Below are 18,475 nucleotides of genomic sequence, written 5' to 3' on the forward strand. Positions count from 1 at the left end.
TGGATAGATTTGTGTTTTGGAGGGTCATGGGATAATGTTCATGGTGTTTTACAATATGCCTTTACCCATGAATCTTCAACTAAAATTGTCTTTACAAAAGTTAACTTATGAAACTCTAATGCTACGTGTTTCAAATAAATTGAATTTAGAGCCCTAAGTGGATTTAGGCTATCTTATCAGAGAAATGGTAAAGTTTATTTGTTAACCGACAATGAAGATGTTGAACGATTCATTGCTTACATTAGTGTTTCACAAGATGATGTTACATTGTATGTTGTTGAACCTAGAAGTAGTATTGTGGGTCAGTAGCGGGTAGTAATCAACTAAGTTTTTCTCAAAACCCACAACCTTTCTCTAATCCAAATCCCAATCAACTTTCAGCACCAAATTCCGGTTTTCGTATTGACCAGTTAGACGATGATGAGCCAACAGAAAAAATTGTGAGTACTAGTCAGTATTCGAAATTTGGTCTTGGTCAATATCCGGACTTGATATTGGTCAATACACGGATTTTGATGATGTTTCAGAAGAAGAAACAGACCATGCGTGTAATGATATTGATATGGTCAATACCCGAATTTTGATGATGAAACAGCCGTTGCCGAAGAATGTAATGTTGATGATAATGAGGAGGTTACGACTGTGAATGAACATGTTGAACATCCATTCTGTAATTCATATATCCTGAAGAAGAAAAAGAAGAAGAAAAAGTCCCCGAAGAAAAGAAAATGCCACGGGCGTATAACTGGAATATGCCAGAATTACTTCAGATACCGGAAGAAGAGTTGATAAAGAAAGCAGTTGATTGTTACACAAAAGTTATTCGTATCAGAAAGATGATTGTTTTGATACAAAGGAAGACTTGAAGATAGCTTTATATACGAAATGTGTAAGATGGCTATCAACTAAAAGTTAACAAATCAAGCAAAGATCGTTTCGAAACAAGGTGTATGATGACAAAAACTGTACGTGGCGTATGATTGCAAAGAGAATAAAAGATTGCAAAATGTTTCAAGTTAGGACTTTTATTGATAAACATACATGTTCAAGAACCCAAGTTTTTCCTCACCATAGATAGGCAAACAAAAAGGTGTTGGGTGGTTTTCTGGCTGAGTTAATGTTTTTGAATGGCAGGGTATATCGGGGACATGAAATTATGACTGACATGAATGCTCGGTTCAAGATTAGTATATCATATTCTCAAGCTTGGAGAGCCAAATGTTATGCCTTGGAATTGTTGAGGGGGTCGCCAGAAGCATCGTTTGCCCAACTGCCGGCTTATTGTCACAATTTAAAGCTGAAAAATCCTGGGTCGGTAACTCATATCAAAACAGATAGAGATGGACGCTTTGAGTTGCTGTTTATCGCCATTGGTGCTACGGTTAGTAAATCAATATAATTTTGTTGACTCATTTTTGTTAGTTACATGCATTTCACATTTAAATGATTATATTTCTTGTGTATATTTTTGTAGATTCGTTCGTTTATTACTTGCATGCGCCCAGTTATTATAGTTGACGGAGCACATTTGAAAGGTCGATACCTTGGAGTAAACTTATTAGCAGTAGCCATGGATGCTAACAATGGGATATTGCCAATAGCTACGGGGTTGGCAAATCTGAAACCTCTGATTCATGGACATGGTTTATGGGGCATCTTAGGGATTGCATAGGTCCTATTAGCAATCTGACAATCATATCCGATAGGGCAAACTCAATTGACAACGCTGTTAGAAGGTGTTTCCCAGATGCTTTTCATGGACTTTGTGGTGTTCATTTGTATAGAAATCTAAAATCAAGGTCTGCTGGTATAAAAAAGCACAATGGACATACTGGAAGGCTGTAAAAGCTTATCGGGAAGTGGATTTCATAAGCATATAAATTGTTTAAGACGTGTTTTGCCTCAGTGTGCTCAAACACTAGAAGATGTCGGGTTTGAAAGATGGTCAAGAGTACATCAACTTGGAGCAAGATATGGTTTCATGACGTCTAATAGTGCAGAATCAATCAACGCTCTAAGTCGTCATTCCCGGAAATTACCCATTACTATGTTAATGGAGTTTTTTCGAGCCTCTATTCAACAGTGGTACTACAAGAAAAGAAACCATGCAGGTATTATTTCTTTGAATTCGTAACTTATCATATTTATATATTTTACTAAGTATTGTTTATTTAAATTTACAGGAACATTGGAACATCGTGTTACACCATGGACTGAAAAAAAGATAACGAAACGTGTTGTGAAGTCAACGTCATGGAGAGTTGAACCATGTTCAAACACTTTGTTTCAAGTACTGGATAATAACTTAAATGGGCTAGTCGATCTAAATGCAAAGACGTGTAGTTGTATGAAATGGCAAACATCTGGTTATCCGTGTGGCCATGTTATAAAAGTTGCTCTTCATTTAAACCAAGATGATTCAAGCGCATACGCTATGGATTGCTACACTACAGAAGTTTATCGACAGACTTATGCCGAGATTGTCTACCCTATTCCACATCCTTCTGAGTGGGACATACCAGATGACTTACAAACAGTTTTGCCACCAGCCATGGACAGAAGGCTACCTGGCCGACCAAAAAGTCACGATCGTATACCGTCTAAGGGTGAAGAGAAGAAGAGATCGACATGTAGTCGGTGCAAGGAAAGTGGTCATACAAGGTTGACATGTGGATCACCAGTGCCATCAAAATCATCTTTTCCTCTACCAAAATATGGATCCTCATCAAAATCCAAAGCTCATATGGTGTCAAGCAAAAGGCAATCATCTTTAAAATCCAATCACGATTGGCTTCACCTTTTGAGACTGTTAACTTAGGTGATTTTTAAATGCAAACGTTGTATTATGTGGATTTTATGTGTGAACTTTTAACATTTTCAGTTGAATTAATGACTCAGGCCAACCATTTTGACTTAACCAACTCTTGTTATTCAGTTGTTATCACTATTAGGCATGCATTTGACTATCGCAACACGGAAAATACAATCGCAACGCGAAATGAAAATCCCAACATGAAAATCGCAATGCGGAAATGAAAATCGCAACGAGAGAATCGCAATGCGAAATGAAAATCGCAATGCGAAATGAAAATCGCAACGACAGAATCGCAATGCGAAATTAAAATCGCAATGCGAAATGAAAATCGCAATGCGAAATGAAAATCGCAATGCGAAATGAAAATCGCAATGCGAAATGAAAATCGCAACGAAAGAATCGCAATGCGAAATGAAAATCGCAATGCGAAATGAAAATCGCAACGAGATAATCGCAATGCGAAATTATAAACGCATTGCGATTTTCATTTCCGCATTGCGATTTTCATTTCGCATTGCGATTCTCTCGTTGCGATTTTCATTTCGCATTGCGATTTTCATTTCGCATTGCGATAGTCATTTTTGCCTTCAACATAATGCAGATTGAAATCAACAAAATCAACCATTACTTCAATCAATTAAACAAGCACAAATAAGAATTATGTTCGCATCAATTACACAAATCAACTTTTACAAATCATCTTTTACAAATCAATTAAACAATCAAAAATAAGCAATAATTCTTATTTCCGATCATCTACTATTGAATCAACTTTTACAAATCAATTAAACAATCAAAAAACAATCAATTAAACTATTGAATCAACTTTTGCAGCTCGACATCATTTTCACGCAGTTCACTTCTGAGATTAACCTGCAGAAACCAAACATTTGTTCAAACAACACTTTCTACGCAAATTATTGAATTCTAGTTAATTAACCAAACATTTTCATTTATAAGTATAAACTTACCAATTGTTTATGGACATTTTTATAACGCGGATGCAGGTAGGCAGCGTCTCGTATATATCGATTTAGCCATAATGCCGAAACCACAAGCCTACTGCAGCTTTATCTCTATCGGTGGGAGGTAGATACTTGATGCTTCCCGTCGTCAAACGCTCCAACGCCAAGCATAGAGAGGACCACAATCTCCTCTGGCTCCGCTCGTTTGTTGTGGCGCGGTCTCGTCTCTAATAACTGTAATATTGAGCTTCTTTGGCTTCTTGTTTCCAGAACGAGTCCAATAATTGATCGCATCCAAGAATTTAGCCAAATGAGAGCTCCATCCCTTAATAACATCTCTTAAATCAGCCAATGATATGTAATTTATCATGCTGTCATACACTATTGTCTTAAGGGATGGGAGCTGAAGCTCGACGAGAATCCAATGTTTACGTTCCAAACAGGGATAAACACCTGCAATCATAAGTAATAATTCATTCATTTGCGCACTTATTTCATAAAACCTTTAAACTCAATCTAAAATAAATACTAACCTTATCGACCTCCCACCATGCAGGATAAAGTTTAGCTTGTCCATTGCCCAAATCAAATGATTCATCTCGTGCATTCTTCAAGTGAACGGCGTGAAAAGACGTCGGCATTATTGTATATCGTATATTTTTATTTTTCTTAAGTTTTCTTATTATTAGAAGACGTGTCACCCACGCATCGATATGCTGTTTTACAAAAAAGACATATATTAGTGACTTACATAAATTTAAAAAAAAAATTAATCAAATTGAAATATAAGAAAAATATAAGACTTACCCCCCATCGAAATAGCCATTGTCTTCGACCCCTAATAATACGCCCCACCAAGGCCGTTCAAGCAACAAAAAGATATCATCGGTGAGCTTGCATATGTCAGTGAAACACCCCTTGCTCCGCTCATGTAGATAAAAATCAACTGCGGTCTTAGCCCAAAGGGTGTTATCCAAAATTGTGTCCGGTAGTTGTTCCCTCTCCTCTTCAGATACCGGTATGGTACTGGCCGGTAACTCATACGAGAGCCAACTTGAATCCATCATGTCCGGCACGACAGAGGGTTTCTCAAGAAGCCTACATATGACGCCATGTGAATCGGGCTCTTGAATGGTGGGAGGGACCTCTTCAATGATGACAGTGGCCTCTTGAACGGTGGGAGGGGACTCTCGAGGAATGATATGGGGGGCCTCTTCAACGATAGGAGTGGACTCTTGAGGGATGACAGGCGAGTCGGGCTTCTTCTTGCGGTGTCTTCGCACTATTGGGGTGTACGGAGACTTAATAGCACGTGCACGCTGTCTGATGCGTGAACTCCGTCGTGCAAGCATAACCACGTAAAGCATCCACTCTATCGGGCCGCTAAATAATTAAATACAAAAATCAGTAAATAAACAGACATGATATTTAAACAGTGAAAACAAAGACAAATATGTTTCAAACTTGCATTGTATTCACCCAAGTCATTATTCTATCATAGTTCACAAAATGCATCAGATAACAAAGAAAAATATGTTTCAAACTAATACCCTGAAGTTAGTATTTGTCTTTGTTTTGTCTATTGGTTGAAGTAATGCAATCCATTCAAGTTTCAATTTGCAGAAGAAGAAATAGTTTACTTTCGCAACACGAAACTTAAAATCGCAACGCGAAACCAAAATCGCAACGCGAAATGAAAATCGCAACGACAGAATCGCAATGCGAAATGAAAATCGCAACGAAAGAATCGCAACGCGAAATGAAAATTGCAATGCGATTTTGGTTTCGCGTTGCGATCTTGTCGTTGCGATTTTGGTTTCGCGTTGCGATTCTGTCGTTGCGATTTTCATTTCGCGTTGCGATTTTGGTTTCGCGTTGCGATTTTAAGTTTCGTGTTGCGAAAGTAAACTATTTCTTCTTCTGCAAATTGAAACTTGAATGGATAAATTTACTTTCAACCAAAAGACAAAACAAAGACAAATACTATTTCACAGTGTTAAAGAATACACAGTTTAGCAGAATTGGCAGCAACCGAACAAATTTACTTTCAACCAAAAGACAAAACAAAGACAAATATATTTCACAGTGTTAAAGAATACACAGTTTAGCAGAATTGGCAGCAACCGAACAATTTACTTTCAACCAAAGACAAAACAAAGACAAATACTATTTCACAGTGTTAAAGAATACACAGTTTAGCAGAATTGGCAGCAACCGAACAAATTTACTTTCAACCAAAAGACAAAACAAAGACAAATATATTCACAGTGTTAAAGAATATACAGTTTAGCGGAATTGGCAGCAACCGAACAAATTTACTTTCAACCAAAAGACAAAACAAAGACAAATACTATTTCACAGTGTTAAAGAATACACAGTTTAGCAGAATTGGCAGCAACCGAATAAATTTACTAAGCAATCTAAGTGAAATGGCTAATCTAAGTGAAATTACGAGTAAATTTATCATTAAGATAAATATGGAAAATCTTAAACTTACCTCGTTGCGTAGAGTATGAACCTCATTCTGCAACGATACTATCATCTCACGTAGAGCGGCAACCTCACCACGTAAAGTTGACACCTCCACACGCCATGCACCATCGTTATCGCGTAGAGTACCGATCTCCTCACGCAAGGCATTGACCTCATCACGTAACTCCCTTGACTCATCCCGTTGAGGTGGAGGTGGAGAACAGGGAGATAGGAGTCGTGGCATCTTTGCCAGTCGCCTATCATGAGGTGATGGTGGAGAAGAGGCTCGATGATGTGACGGGATAGGTGATGGCTCTCGTTCTAGAGATGTATAGTCGGGTCGATCGGGTGATGGCTCTAGGTGAGGTGATGGCTCTCGAATTGGAGGAAGTGGATGCTGCTCATCATCCGTGCCATCAAAAAATTCTGACTAGCTTGCCACCAATCAGTGGCAAGCTCTTCCTCGTGGGTGTCAGTCTTTGTAATGGAATGTTGGCCTCCTAAATATAAAAACTCAAACAAAGTTAAACGTCTACTATTAATAACTTGTTTATATATTATATGAAAGTATTTGTGTTAACTTACATTATTTATTGTGGCATATGGTATTAAGTCTTCCCAATCCAACAGAGTTTTCCTCTTCCAGGAAATAGCCCTGGGAATATCATTTGACGTTTTTATTGCATATGTACGCATGCTGGGGAAAGCCTCGAATATCCAAATCTACAAACAATATAATAACAAAATTAGTAATTGCTAAATAATTAATTATAATTTTAGAAACATTATATAGAAATTCTTACCTTAAAGGCCCAAACAAAGCCTGACAAAGTGTATTTGGACCCATCGCCCCGCAAACTTTTGCGGTCATCAAAGGCAGACGACAACTTAGTCCAGGTAGCTTTCCATATATACGAACCCCACGGAAACAGATTCCATGCATTCAGGTCCTCTACCAATATTATTAGCTCCCGATGAATAGGTTGTCTGGCCTCTCTGCCTAAAAAGCCGGCATATACAAGTAGTAGAAGGCATACTCGGACAACATCGACGTCTTCCATCCGAGTGAAACCAGCTTTCTTATTAATAATTTCTTCAGGTCGTCGACATGTAGTTCGGCTTCTCCATTGACTCATCCGGAAAAACCCGGGATAACCATGATGGGCGGGCGATATGACGAGTGTACCGGCCTACATCATCGTGTCCGAATCGTAGACCAGTGATTAAGCAGAACTCCTTCCGCCCAAAGCAAGTATACGCTGGTGGAAAATGAAACCATATCTCTTCCTCACCACGTTGTATACTGTCGGGTAGATTTGATGTCATGGTCTGAAGCCACAAATGGTCAAATTAGCATCTCCACCCGGATGCTGTACTCTCAGCCATGGCCCGAAGCAGGTTTCCTCAAACAATTGTCTTTGAGCAGGTGAAAGCTTCTTTGCAATTGTAGTGGCCAGGCTGACTTTATTTCTCAAGGTCAATTGAGCCGAAAAAAATTTCTACAAAAACAATAAACATACCAAGTTAGATATACCAAAAACTACACTGTGAAGATATACCAAAAACAATAAACATAAAAAGTAGTAGTTTATTCTTGAAACTAAAATTTGCAACACTGTTTTGTCTTTTGGTTGAAATGAAAATCGCAACGAGAGAATCACAACGCGAGATGACAATCGCAACGAGAGAATCGCAACGCGAAATGAAAATCGCAACGAGAGAATCGCAACGCGAAATGAAAATCGCAATGCGATTTTGGTTTCGCGTTGCGATTCTCTCGTTGCGATTTTCATTTCGCGTTGCGATTCTCTCGTTGCGACAGTCATTCTCTCGTTGCGATTTTCATTTATCTCGTTGCGACTCTTCTGCAAATTGAAACTTGAATGGATTGCATTACTTCAACCAAAAGACAGAACAAAGACAAAGACAAATACTAACTTGAAAATCGCAACGAGAGAATAGCAACGCGAAATGAAAATCGCAACGACAGAATCGTAACGCGAAATGAAATCTAAGTGAAATGGTTAATCTATTATTGAAATGACCAGTAAACTTATCATCAGTTTCAATATGAAAAACCTACAATAATGCAAACATTTCAAATAAAAATAATTAAAAAAACTAACCCTCGGAGGTTGATTTTCCATTTCTGAATATTGTGAGGGATTTCTGACCGTGAATGGTTGTGAGGGATTTCGCCGGAGATGGGGACGGAAATCTTCGGAGATGGGGACGGATTTCTTCGCCGTAGAGAGTGAGAGATGGAGATGGGACTGAGTTGTGATTTTAGGTTTTAGGTTATGAGTTGCGATTACGGGATTTTGTCTTAATATTCTTTTTGTAATTTGAAAATAAAATACGCGTAGCGATTATAATGGCGCTTTAAATATCGCGTTGCGATTTACGGATACGCGTTGCGATTTTATGTATTATCGTTGCGATTTACGGATACGCGTTGCGATATACGGATACGCATTGCGATTTACCCATACGCGTTGCGATTTACGGATACACGTTGCGATTTACGGATACGCGTTGCGATTTATGTGTTCGCGTTGCGAATTTGTACTATCGCATCGCGATTTTCAAGAATCGCGTTGCGATTTTGGAAACTGATTTGCGATTCTGGAAACTGATTTGCGATTCTGGGGATCGCGTTGCGATTTTTATTTCGCGTTGCGATTTTGTTGGTCATTTTGGCAAATCCAAAAAAAGTTGGTTAAAATCGTATATTATAACTTTTTTTTGGTCACTGAGGCGATTTTCTCTTTTTTTTACTATCTGTTTGTTTTTCCCGCATATTAGATCTTTAAGTCTTGGAGTTTTTATTAGCATCAAATGCTCTGGTGTTCATAGAAGCCTCGGATCACATATATCAAAGGTGTGATTATGCTCTTTCTTTACCTAAATGAAATTTTAAGTAACCGATTTTATTAACTTGTGCTTTTTATATTTCTTTAAGTACCTCTATCCTATGTTCATAATCATGTCTGATAAATATTTAGATACGAGTATAAACTATGATCCTCCACATATATTGAAAAACATAAAAAGTTAAGCATATCAGATACTCGTATCTAACACTTACTCTAGTTCAAATAACATAAATGTTTTTCGAGATCTTGGTTTTAAAAGGCATGAGGCGCAGCCAGGTACTAAAGATGACGCCCACCTGGGTTGAGGCGAGGCGAGATACAAGAGGCGCGCGCCTCTAGGTTTTAGGCGTCAGGCGCAACGCCTTTGCATCTTTTATTTTTAGATTGATATTTTAATAAATTATTATATTTTAATATTAAAAAAAACTCAACTTAAAAAAACCCACTAACGATACAATACAATCACCACACATAATTCCTAATATCCTTTTTATATCGCACGTCTCTCTTCTCCACCATCGTGATTTTCTTTTTCACCGCTCGTCGCAGCATGTACCACCGACCAGGTACTTCTTTTGCTCTAATAATAATAAAATAAAAATAAACTATAAAATAATAGATTAATAGAGTAAATAAGATAGTGTCACTGCCTGTACCTTACTTTTTTGTTGTTATATTCTAATATAATAAAGATAGACTATAAATAAACTAATATTAAAAATGTAATTAAAATATAAATAGGATAGTGTCACCGCCTGTCCCAAACTCCCTTCACCTTAGGATAAGTGTCTCCTCTAGTATTTATTCTTTGTTAATTTGTGTGGATAACACCCGATCAAAACTTTCCCAACTCTTTTAATATTTCAAAACAAATTTGTTTACACTAATATTTTTTTTAACTTTTATTATTATACTCATACTTATATTAACTTTAAAAACAAATTATTATAATTTATTATTTATAATAAGAAAATATATAAAATATTAACTAAATCAGAATTTATATAATTTTTAAATAAATTAATAAGAGATTTCATTAATTTACTTTGAAATTAAAATAATTCATTAAACCAAGTTCGAGATATCACATCTTCATCATGGATTTCCCTAATACGTTGTATGGCATTGTGATTCTAGTTCATACAAATATGAATAGAAGCACACATGCACACACTATGTTACTCAGACTAGGGTGAGGCTCCGATATCTGACTCGAATATATCACACTTTCTAAAAGTTTTTTTTCTATTTATTTATATAGTGTTTGGAGGATCATATTCCTATATTTACATCCTTTCATTCATCAAATTTGAGTATGGAATATAAATACTTAATAAAAATGAGAAGTCCGTCCAACATAATATTTTATCGCTAGTTTTCTAATTTGAGAAGCAACTGTGCTAGGTTTATTCAGTGAAGCTAGATGAATGGACGGATGACCAAGTTGATTCTCTGGTAAATTTGGGTGGCAATATCGTAGTAAACAATAAGTATGAAGCTGCCTTCATGATAACCTTAAAAAACCCGGACCAGATTCCTCCACTGAAGAACGCTCCGATTTCATTAGGTGACGCCGAATTAAAGTTATGCTTAGTTTTAACACTTGATCCATTTTTTTCTCAGTACTTTATTTCTTGCATGGTCAGGAGAAAATTTCAGATGCTGCAATTTTCGAAAGTCCATGAAGAAACGGCATGCTGCCATCAGCCGCATCGTCCGACTTCTTCGTCGTTGACATTACATATTACTCCCAACCACCATTGCAGTGATAAAAAAGTTAGTGAGAAACATGGCAAACATCGGCACAAATTTAGAAACAGCTGGGTAAGAAATAGTGATCCGCAGAAGATGACTACGAAGATCGACTCATTGGTAATTAATTTTTTGTTTGATCTATTACTTATTCTGGTATTGCTTTGACTCTTCTTTTTATTAAAGTGTGTTACTAAATGTTATTTTGTTTTTCTTTAAATGTACCATTTACAGGCAGGCATGGTTGAATTTGTTGGGCTGATTAAAGCGAATGTGGTTAAAGGCACCAATCTAGCTGTCCGGGACATGGTCTCTAGTGATCCGTATGTCATTCTTGCTTTGGGTCAACAAGTATGTTTCTTTTTCTCATAGATATCCTGATTTATTATAAATTAATTCGATTCTTTATTTTCCTTTAAGTGTTTATATCTGATATTTATTTCGGATATGTGTATATAAGATATGATTTCTAAGTACCCTCCAAATACATGAAAAGCGTTACAAATCTGATCATACGAATCAGACGGCATTTATACTCAAATCTGAATACGATAGAATGTTATTATCTGTTGAACTGAAACGAAAGCATGTTATTGTAGTGATATAATTTCCTCTATATTTTCGTGTTTTTGCAGTCGGTTAAGACTCGTGTCATAAAGAACAACCTAAATCCGGTCTGGAATGAAAGCCTGATGTTGTCAATTCCAGAAAATGTGCCTCCTTTGAAAGTGGTGAGTTTGGTTCTTTAACACCTAAAGGAAAACGTGAAATTTGTTGTCTGGAATTTACATGCAGAAATATGGAAGCTTAAACTCACTCTACATTGTTTTATACTTTGCAACATAAGTTTAGGTACGTCAATAGTTGATATTCGTGTGTACAACGCCTGTATTCGATTCATATCTAGGCACAAATACGAGGATACTCATGTTTTTGCATTCCTGAATATGCTGATTATGGTTCAGTAAATGATATATGGGTTTTTTTATGCAGCTTGTGTATGATAAAGATACTTTCAAGAATGATGATTTTATGGGGGATGCCGAGATCGACATTCAACTGCTTCTTGCGGCAGCGAAAGCCTACGAAAAGTCCAAGATTAGTGAATCAATGCAGTTCAGAAAATGGGTGGCGGACCAAGACAACCACCTGATAAAAGATGGTGTCATAACCTTAACAGATGGGAAAGTTAAACAGATCTCTTGTAGCCTACATGTTGAGAGAGGAATGTTAGAGATTGAACTCGAATGCGTCCTGCTTACCCAGTGGTGGTCGTAAATATTCAGGTACATATTGAGATGTCAAAACTTGACTTGATCGACTTCGATTAGATAATGTGATTTAGGAAACATTGACTTGATTTGGTTTGACAATATCATTGTCTTCTCGAGGTGTTTTTTTGTCGTCCCACTTTAAGATGTTCAAGATGATGTAACGATCGAGATCTTGAACAAATCCAATTATCTTAAGTTGTTTTGAGTGTGTACAGCCGTCGTCTTCGTAGTATCCTGTCTTTTAATTCAACCGTCCAAGTATCTAATATTAAACTGGATTGCAACCTTAATATACATGTCAGGATGACTATGGATGATAAAATTTCGAATATTTATGCCCAACTGTCTTGCTCTTTATTTTAAGTATCTGTCTCTAAATATAGGTATGAATATATGATCCTCTACAGACATGAAAGAGCGTTAAGAAAGTGAATATTCATGCTGAACACATATCCACATACGATACACTTGAATCTGAGTAACATAACCCAAAATAATCCATCATTTGCAGCTTCTCTATTTAAATTCTGAACATATAAAAATAAGAGACACCAAAAGATGAGTTGCATAGATAGAAATCGAGACAAAAGTAAGGTAATTAAATATATCATCAGTTAAACACATTCTCAAGGATGGTTGACATTAACAGAATCAACACATCAGTACGTCTAAATTCTCACTCGTCGTTATTAAGTTATCCATGTTACTTAGATGTGAGTGTTGGACACAGGTATGTTGAATTTTCTCTAAGATTTCCATGTATATAGAGTGTGGAGAATTATAACCCATACACATAATCGAATCAGATGGACATGCGTACTTCGATAGAAAGTAAAAGTCTGAACAAAAGAGTAAGTTCTACCCTACCCTACCCTTCAACCCCATGAATAAGACCAGATTTTGCATACTGATAACACTTTCATTAAGCTTAGAAAACTCCAGAGTGATAAGCAATTAGGTATATTGAGCTTGAGGCCTGAAACAAACCAGAAATCATTTCTCCTCTTGGTTCTGTATGAACAAATGAAAATTCAGGTATATATGCACTGAAGTTTCTTCGATTGCAAAGTGAATTCAGTAACAAAACAAAAGCATAAGTAATGGTATATTCTCACAATCTTCACTTGCAACATACGCAAGTGCTTTACATGAAGATAACACTAAATATTTACAACATATAGGAGAACTAGATGATCTCCTCGACAATCAAATGCCAAAACCAAATACGGCATTCGATGACATTGCACTAATATTGCCAAACATCATTCAACAAGACCCCAAACGATCATCAGCTAACTGCTAATGAACTGTTTCATACTAAACACATCAGACCATTACTTAAACGTATAATCAATATACCTTACTGGACGAATAAAAGAACCAGCTAGTGAATAACTGAATATACCTTAGCAACCTGCAGGCAGGAGCAATCAAAGTGTTAAGAGAAGCAATCCGGGCACCGAATCAAGCCATTTTCATTGCATTCCAAGCATCTTTTAAGCGACCCTTTGTCTTCATCGAACACTTTCCGACTCCCACTACAATTCCCACAAGGCACAAACCTGACATCCCCACAATCACAAACAAGCCCAGGTTGTATCCTGGGGAAATCATCAAGAATCTTAGCCAATTCCCCAACTTCAAACATGCTCTTAATCACTTCAGCACCACCAACATACTTTCCCTTTATAAAAACCTGAGGCAAACTTGGATTATTTTTTCTCAAAATGCTTTGCAACTCTTTCCTATAAGTTGAATCCATAGAAATATCTCGTTCATCAACCCAAATTCTAAACCCTCTAAATATCATCCTAATAGCGTAACAATCCTCGTAAGTTCTTCTAATCCCTCGTAAACTAGTGAAATAAACAACAATTCGATCTTCAGTTCCAGGTAGTCTTATCAATTGGCTATTGAAGCCCGAAGAAAACGAAGAATACCCAATTGATTTCGCGGGTCTTAAAGCAACCTTTGGAGAATGTTCATTTGAACTGGTTGAAGATTTCGCGGATTCGAATAAATTGCAAAGCCTTTTGACTTTACCTTTGACTGAATCGATTGAATTATAGATTTTGGAAATGGAAGCTGCTCGATTAAGAGACGATGGGTTGTTGAGCAGAAGATGAACTTTGGAGGCATTCGATTCAGCTGATTTTGCGTGCATCGTAAACGAGCGATTAAAGAGCATCGATCCCGATGATGATTTCGCATCGCTATTTTCGAATTCCGCCATCGACCCAGATTAGACGAACTCGCAAATTAACAGGGAAAAATCAAACTTTCTGAAAAAAGAGTGAAAGGAAACTCGGTTTCGTCGATTGAATTGAAGGAAATGTGAGTTATTTTAGATAAAGAAAGAAACGTAGAGGAAGAACTTTGCTTTTATGTTTATGTAAACATAACATCAAAGCAAGAATTTTGTTTCCTTTCTTTTCCAATAAGTTAATTTCTATTTAATGTATTTTACAAATTAAAAAATAATTTATTGACAAAATAAAATATCAATTCTCTTTTAAGTCAGCTTAATTTTTCATTTTCTCAAAACTTGAGTGCTTAAAAGAGAATTTCTTGTATTAATAAAATAATATGTTTATATTATTTAAAAGATAACCTACTTGAATGATCACTTAACTATAGAGTTAGTGTCGATATGATCATCATTTTTAAAATTTTGCCCATATGTTAACTATTTAATTGATTTCAATATAACTGCATGCCATTAACATTTTACAGAAGTACTTATGTGTCAGTTAACAAAATAAAATGGTTGTCCCTTTTTCCCATATGTATGAGGTAAGGGGAGGTAAGATAGTAGGCTACCCCCAACACCAGGTTGAGAGCAGCTTCCGTAAGAGACCTCCGAATTATGTGTCAGTTAACAAAATGATATAATTATATATTTGATTTTCATTACTTGTACATTCAATTAATTTGGTCCAAATTTTAATTTAATTTAATAAATTAACCCTTCAATCAAGAGGCGGCATGTGTCAACATATGATCGTGACACTTGTCAACACCCGATTAAAGTCTTTTTTACAAATTTTAATTTATTTAATTAAATTTATTTTTATCAAATCAAATGGTAACACGTGTCATCTCTTGGTCTAATGGAAAAACAAATTAAAGATAATCTTCATTTATGGAGGTCTAAACTGGGACTCTTGGATAGAAGAGGGGATACCTAAATCACTAGGTCAAATGCTTCATTTGATTATGCATTGCAACAAACACTATTTATTTTATACTATTTTTAATGGTAAAAAATAAAGAAATAAAATGATTCAACTGAGAATTCAAATCTAGGTAAATTATAAAATATAAGAGCGTCTAGACTAATTAAATAAATATAATGTTTTTATAATTAAATAGAGTCTATATATTATAAATCTTCTTTAATAAAAGATTTAAAATTTAAAAAAATAAATTTATTATTTTTATATTTTAAATTAAATTCAATATTTTATATTAAATTTACTATTTTTATAATTTAAATTAAATTTGATATTTTTATTAAATTTTTTATAATTCTAAATTAAATTTGGTATTTTTCATATTTATATTTCTAAAAATAAATATGAAAAATATTAAATTTAATTTATAAATATAGAAAATAATAATTTTAATTTTAAATAGCTTTTTAAATATTTTATAATATATAAAATATATTTATTTTAAAAATATTATATTTTTTATTAGTTTAGGTGTTCTTATATTTTATATCTAGTCTATATTCGAATCTTCATTTGAATTATTTTATTTTTTTATTTTTCTATAATTGACAATAGTATAAAACTTTATTTTTCTATCATTAATAATAATATAAGATAAATAGAGTTCTTTGCAAATTACAATGTTGAACCAAATGAAGCATTTGGTCTGGTGATTTAGGTATCCCTTTTCTATCCAAAAGTTTTAAGTTCAAACCTTCTCAGACACATATTATTCTTAATTTTTTTATAAATTTTAATTTATTTAATTAAATTTATGTTATTTAATCAAACGGTGACATGTGTTATCTCCTGATTGAAAGGTTAATTTATTAAATTAAAATAAAATTAGAATTAGAATTAGAATTAGAATTAAATTGATTGAATATACAAATTTTAAAGATTAAATATATAATTATACCGATTTTGATAACTACCACATAAATACTTCTGTTTAATATTAATTATGACTATTTTGATCCAATAAAATAGTTAAACAATACATAAATACATGAATCCCTTATTTAAATTGAAATTAGAAACTTAATTATTTTTACTATATTTAAAGTTGAGGTGAGGAAGAAAGAGACGGCGGCCTTTTGTTTTGTATCATTTGGTTTGGCATTGTTTCAGTTTGGCTGTGATTTAGAATATTTATAGTTGTCCAAATATAAATACAATATTATCAAAAAGGTAAAAAGTTAAATATAATAAATTATTCTTATTTAAATGCTGATATATATACACTGACGGAACTGGCATATATACCTCAAACTGTTTTAAAAAGTAAAATTAATATATTTTAGAAAAAATAGTAGAGCACATTTGATTTTAAAAATTATTGATTATTTTTTTATTTTCTTGAAAAATAAAAAAAGTTGGAAAAACAAGTCCGGTTGTAAAATTGAAAAATTATTTTTTTGAAAAATGAAAATAAAAATGAGTGAAAATAATATTTTTATTAAAATTATTTTGAAAATTTAAAAAAATAAGGAAACATGAGATATAAATTTTTAAAATAACTTACACGGATAAAACCATTCTAACAATAGTTTTTGACTTGATAGTATATGAAGCCCTTAAACTTTTACAAAAAATAAATATGTTCCTTGATTTTTTTACACTCAATACAATCCTTAAATTAAATTTTTTAAATAATTTAATTTTATAGTATTTTTATATTTAATGTATTGAATATCATAATAATTTTTTATATTTTAATATAAATAATGATCATTTTTTTAGAAAATAAATAAGTCCTCAAACTTTCTAAAAAAATCAATTACACTATCAAACTTAGCCCAAAAAATCAATTACACCATCAAACTTAACCCAAAAAATCAATTAAGTTCATCTACAACATCGCCGTCCATCTTGTATTGTTACAACAATCTCGTAAATTATCACATCAATGTTATATATTGTCATGTAAGTTTTTTAACTGTCAACTAACGTTATGAATGTCAAAGTTTTGATTCCGTTCTTCAAAGGGTTAAATTAATATTTTTAATTGTAAAAACATTCAGGACTACACTTATTTTTTTTCCAAAAGTTTGAGAGTCTCAATTATCATTAAACATATTTTTATTTTAATGACACCTTTTTGTGTTCTTGCTTATAATAATATTTTTGTGTGTTTTTAAAATTTAAAAAAGTGCACAATATACAATAGAATTATATTCTTATTATCAACTAAAATAAATTTTACATTATAGAACTTCTTATAATTTTATTATTTTATATTTGTATAACTCATATGTAAATTAAAGTAATGATTTTTTAATAATTATAATTTAATTTATTTTTTAATAACTATTTATTCATTTATATTTTTAAAAACTAGATGCCAAATACATTTTTATTATTTTAGTTTTGGATTCAAATTTTCATTTATATTAACTAAACCTATTTTAGTTTTCAAAAATTAAAAATTAAAACTATTTTAAAAATAAAAATAAAAAATATTCATAAATATAAATTAACACTCATTATTTATTTACACCTCAAAATAAATAAATTTTCTAAATTTGATACCCAAAATATTTTATCGTGGATAAGACCATAATGTGTATGATATACCAAAAGCTTTTAGTTTTAGAGAAAAGGGATTCAGAAGTAGGCATAGGCATGGACTCGAACCCGACGAGTTTCGACCTTATCCGACCTAATCAGATCGGGTTTTTTAAAAGAAAATCGGGTTTGAGTCTGGTCGAGTTTAAGGTGAAAAATACATGACCCAAAAAATATATAATTTTACCTTATATATTTATGAATAATTATAATAATATCCCTCTATATGTTATTTTTTTCCAATTAAATCATTTTTTTATTGAATAAAAAATAATATCTTTTATTATTTCGGGTCTGGTCGGATCGAGTTTGGATTTTATCTAAAAAAATCGGATCTGATTCGGGTCGGATGAAGGGTATAATTTTTAGGGTCGAATAAATGATATAAAATTTTCAGATTAGATCGGATTGGCTGAATGTCCATCCCTCTTCAGAAGAAGTAACCACTCTCTTGTCTTCCAAGTAACATGAATGACTAACGATTTAAATGCTCATGAATTTTGTTAGGGACCATAAACGATATTCACCTTAAACTTAAGGT

At 33.7% G+C, this 18,475-nt stretch overlaps 1 protein-coding gene and 1 pseudogene across 1 annotated transcript; one reads left to right on the top strand and one right to left on the bottom strand.

Annotated features, from left to right (window-relative positions):
* Positions 1 to 9,057: 9,057 nt before the first annotated feature.
* LOC120154604 lies at positions 9,058 to 12,199 on the top strand (annotated as a pseudogene).
* An 843-nt stretch (positions 12,200 to 13,042) lies between these two features.
* Positions 13,043 to 14,508, bottom strand: LOC120154551 (uncharacterized protein At5g39865-like). The gene is made up of 2 exons (XM_039166258.1): positions 13,560 to 14,508; positions 13,043 to 13,165 (listed from the first exon to the last, which is right to left on the bottom strand). Exon 1 carries the CDS (start codon positions 14,385 to 14,387, stop codon positions 13,593 to 13,595), a length of 795 nt encoding a protein of 264 aa, XP_039022189.1. The 5' UTR covers positions 14,388 to 14,508; the 3' UTR covers positions 13,043 to 13,165; positions 13,560 to 13,592.
* Positions 14,509 to 18,475: the final 3,967 nt, after the last annotated feature.

This window comes from Hibiscus syriacus, unplaced genomic scaffold, assembly GCF_006381635.1.
Source record: "Hibiscus syriacus cultivar Baekdansim isolate YM2019G1 unplaced genomic scaffold, ASM638163v2 tig00111132_pilon, whole genome shotgun sequence".
In the NCBI taxonomy this organism is placed as follows: domain Eukaryota; kingdom Viridiplantae; phylum Streptophyta; class Magnoliopsida; order Malvales; family Malvaceae; genus Hibiscus; species Hibiscus syriacus.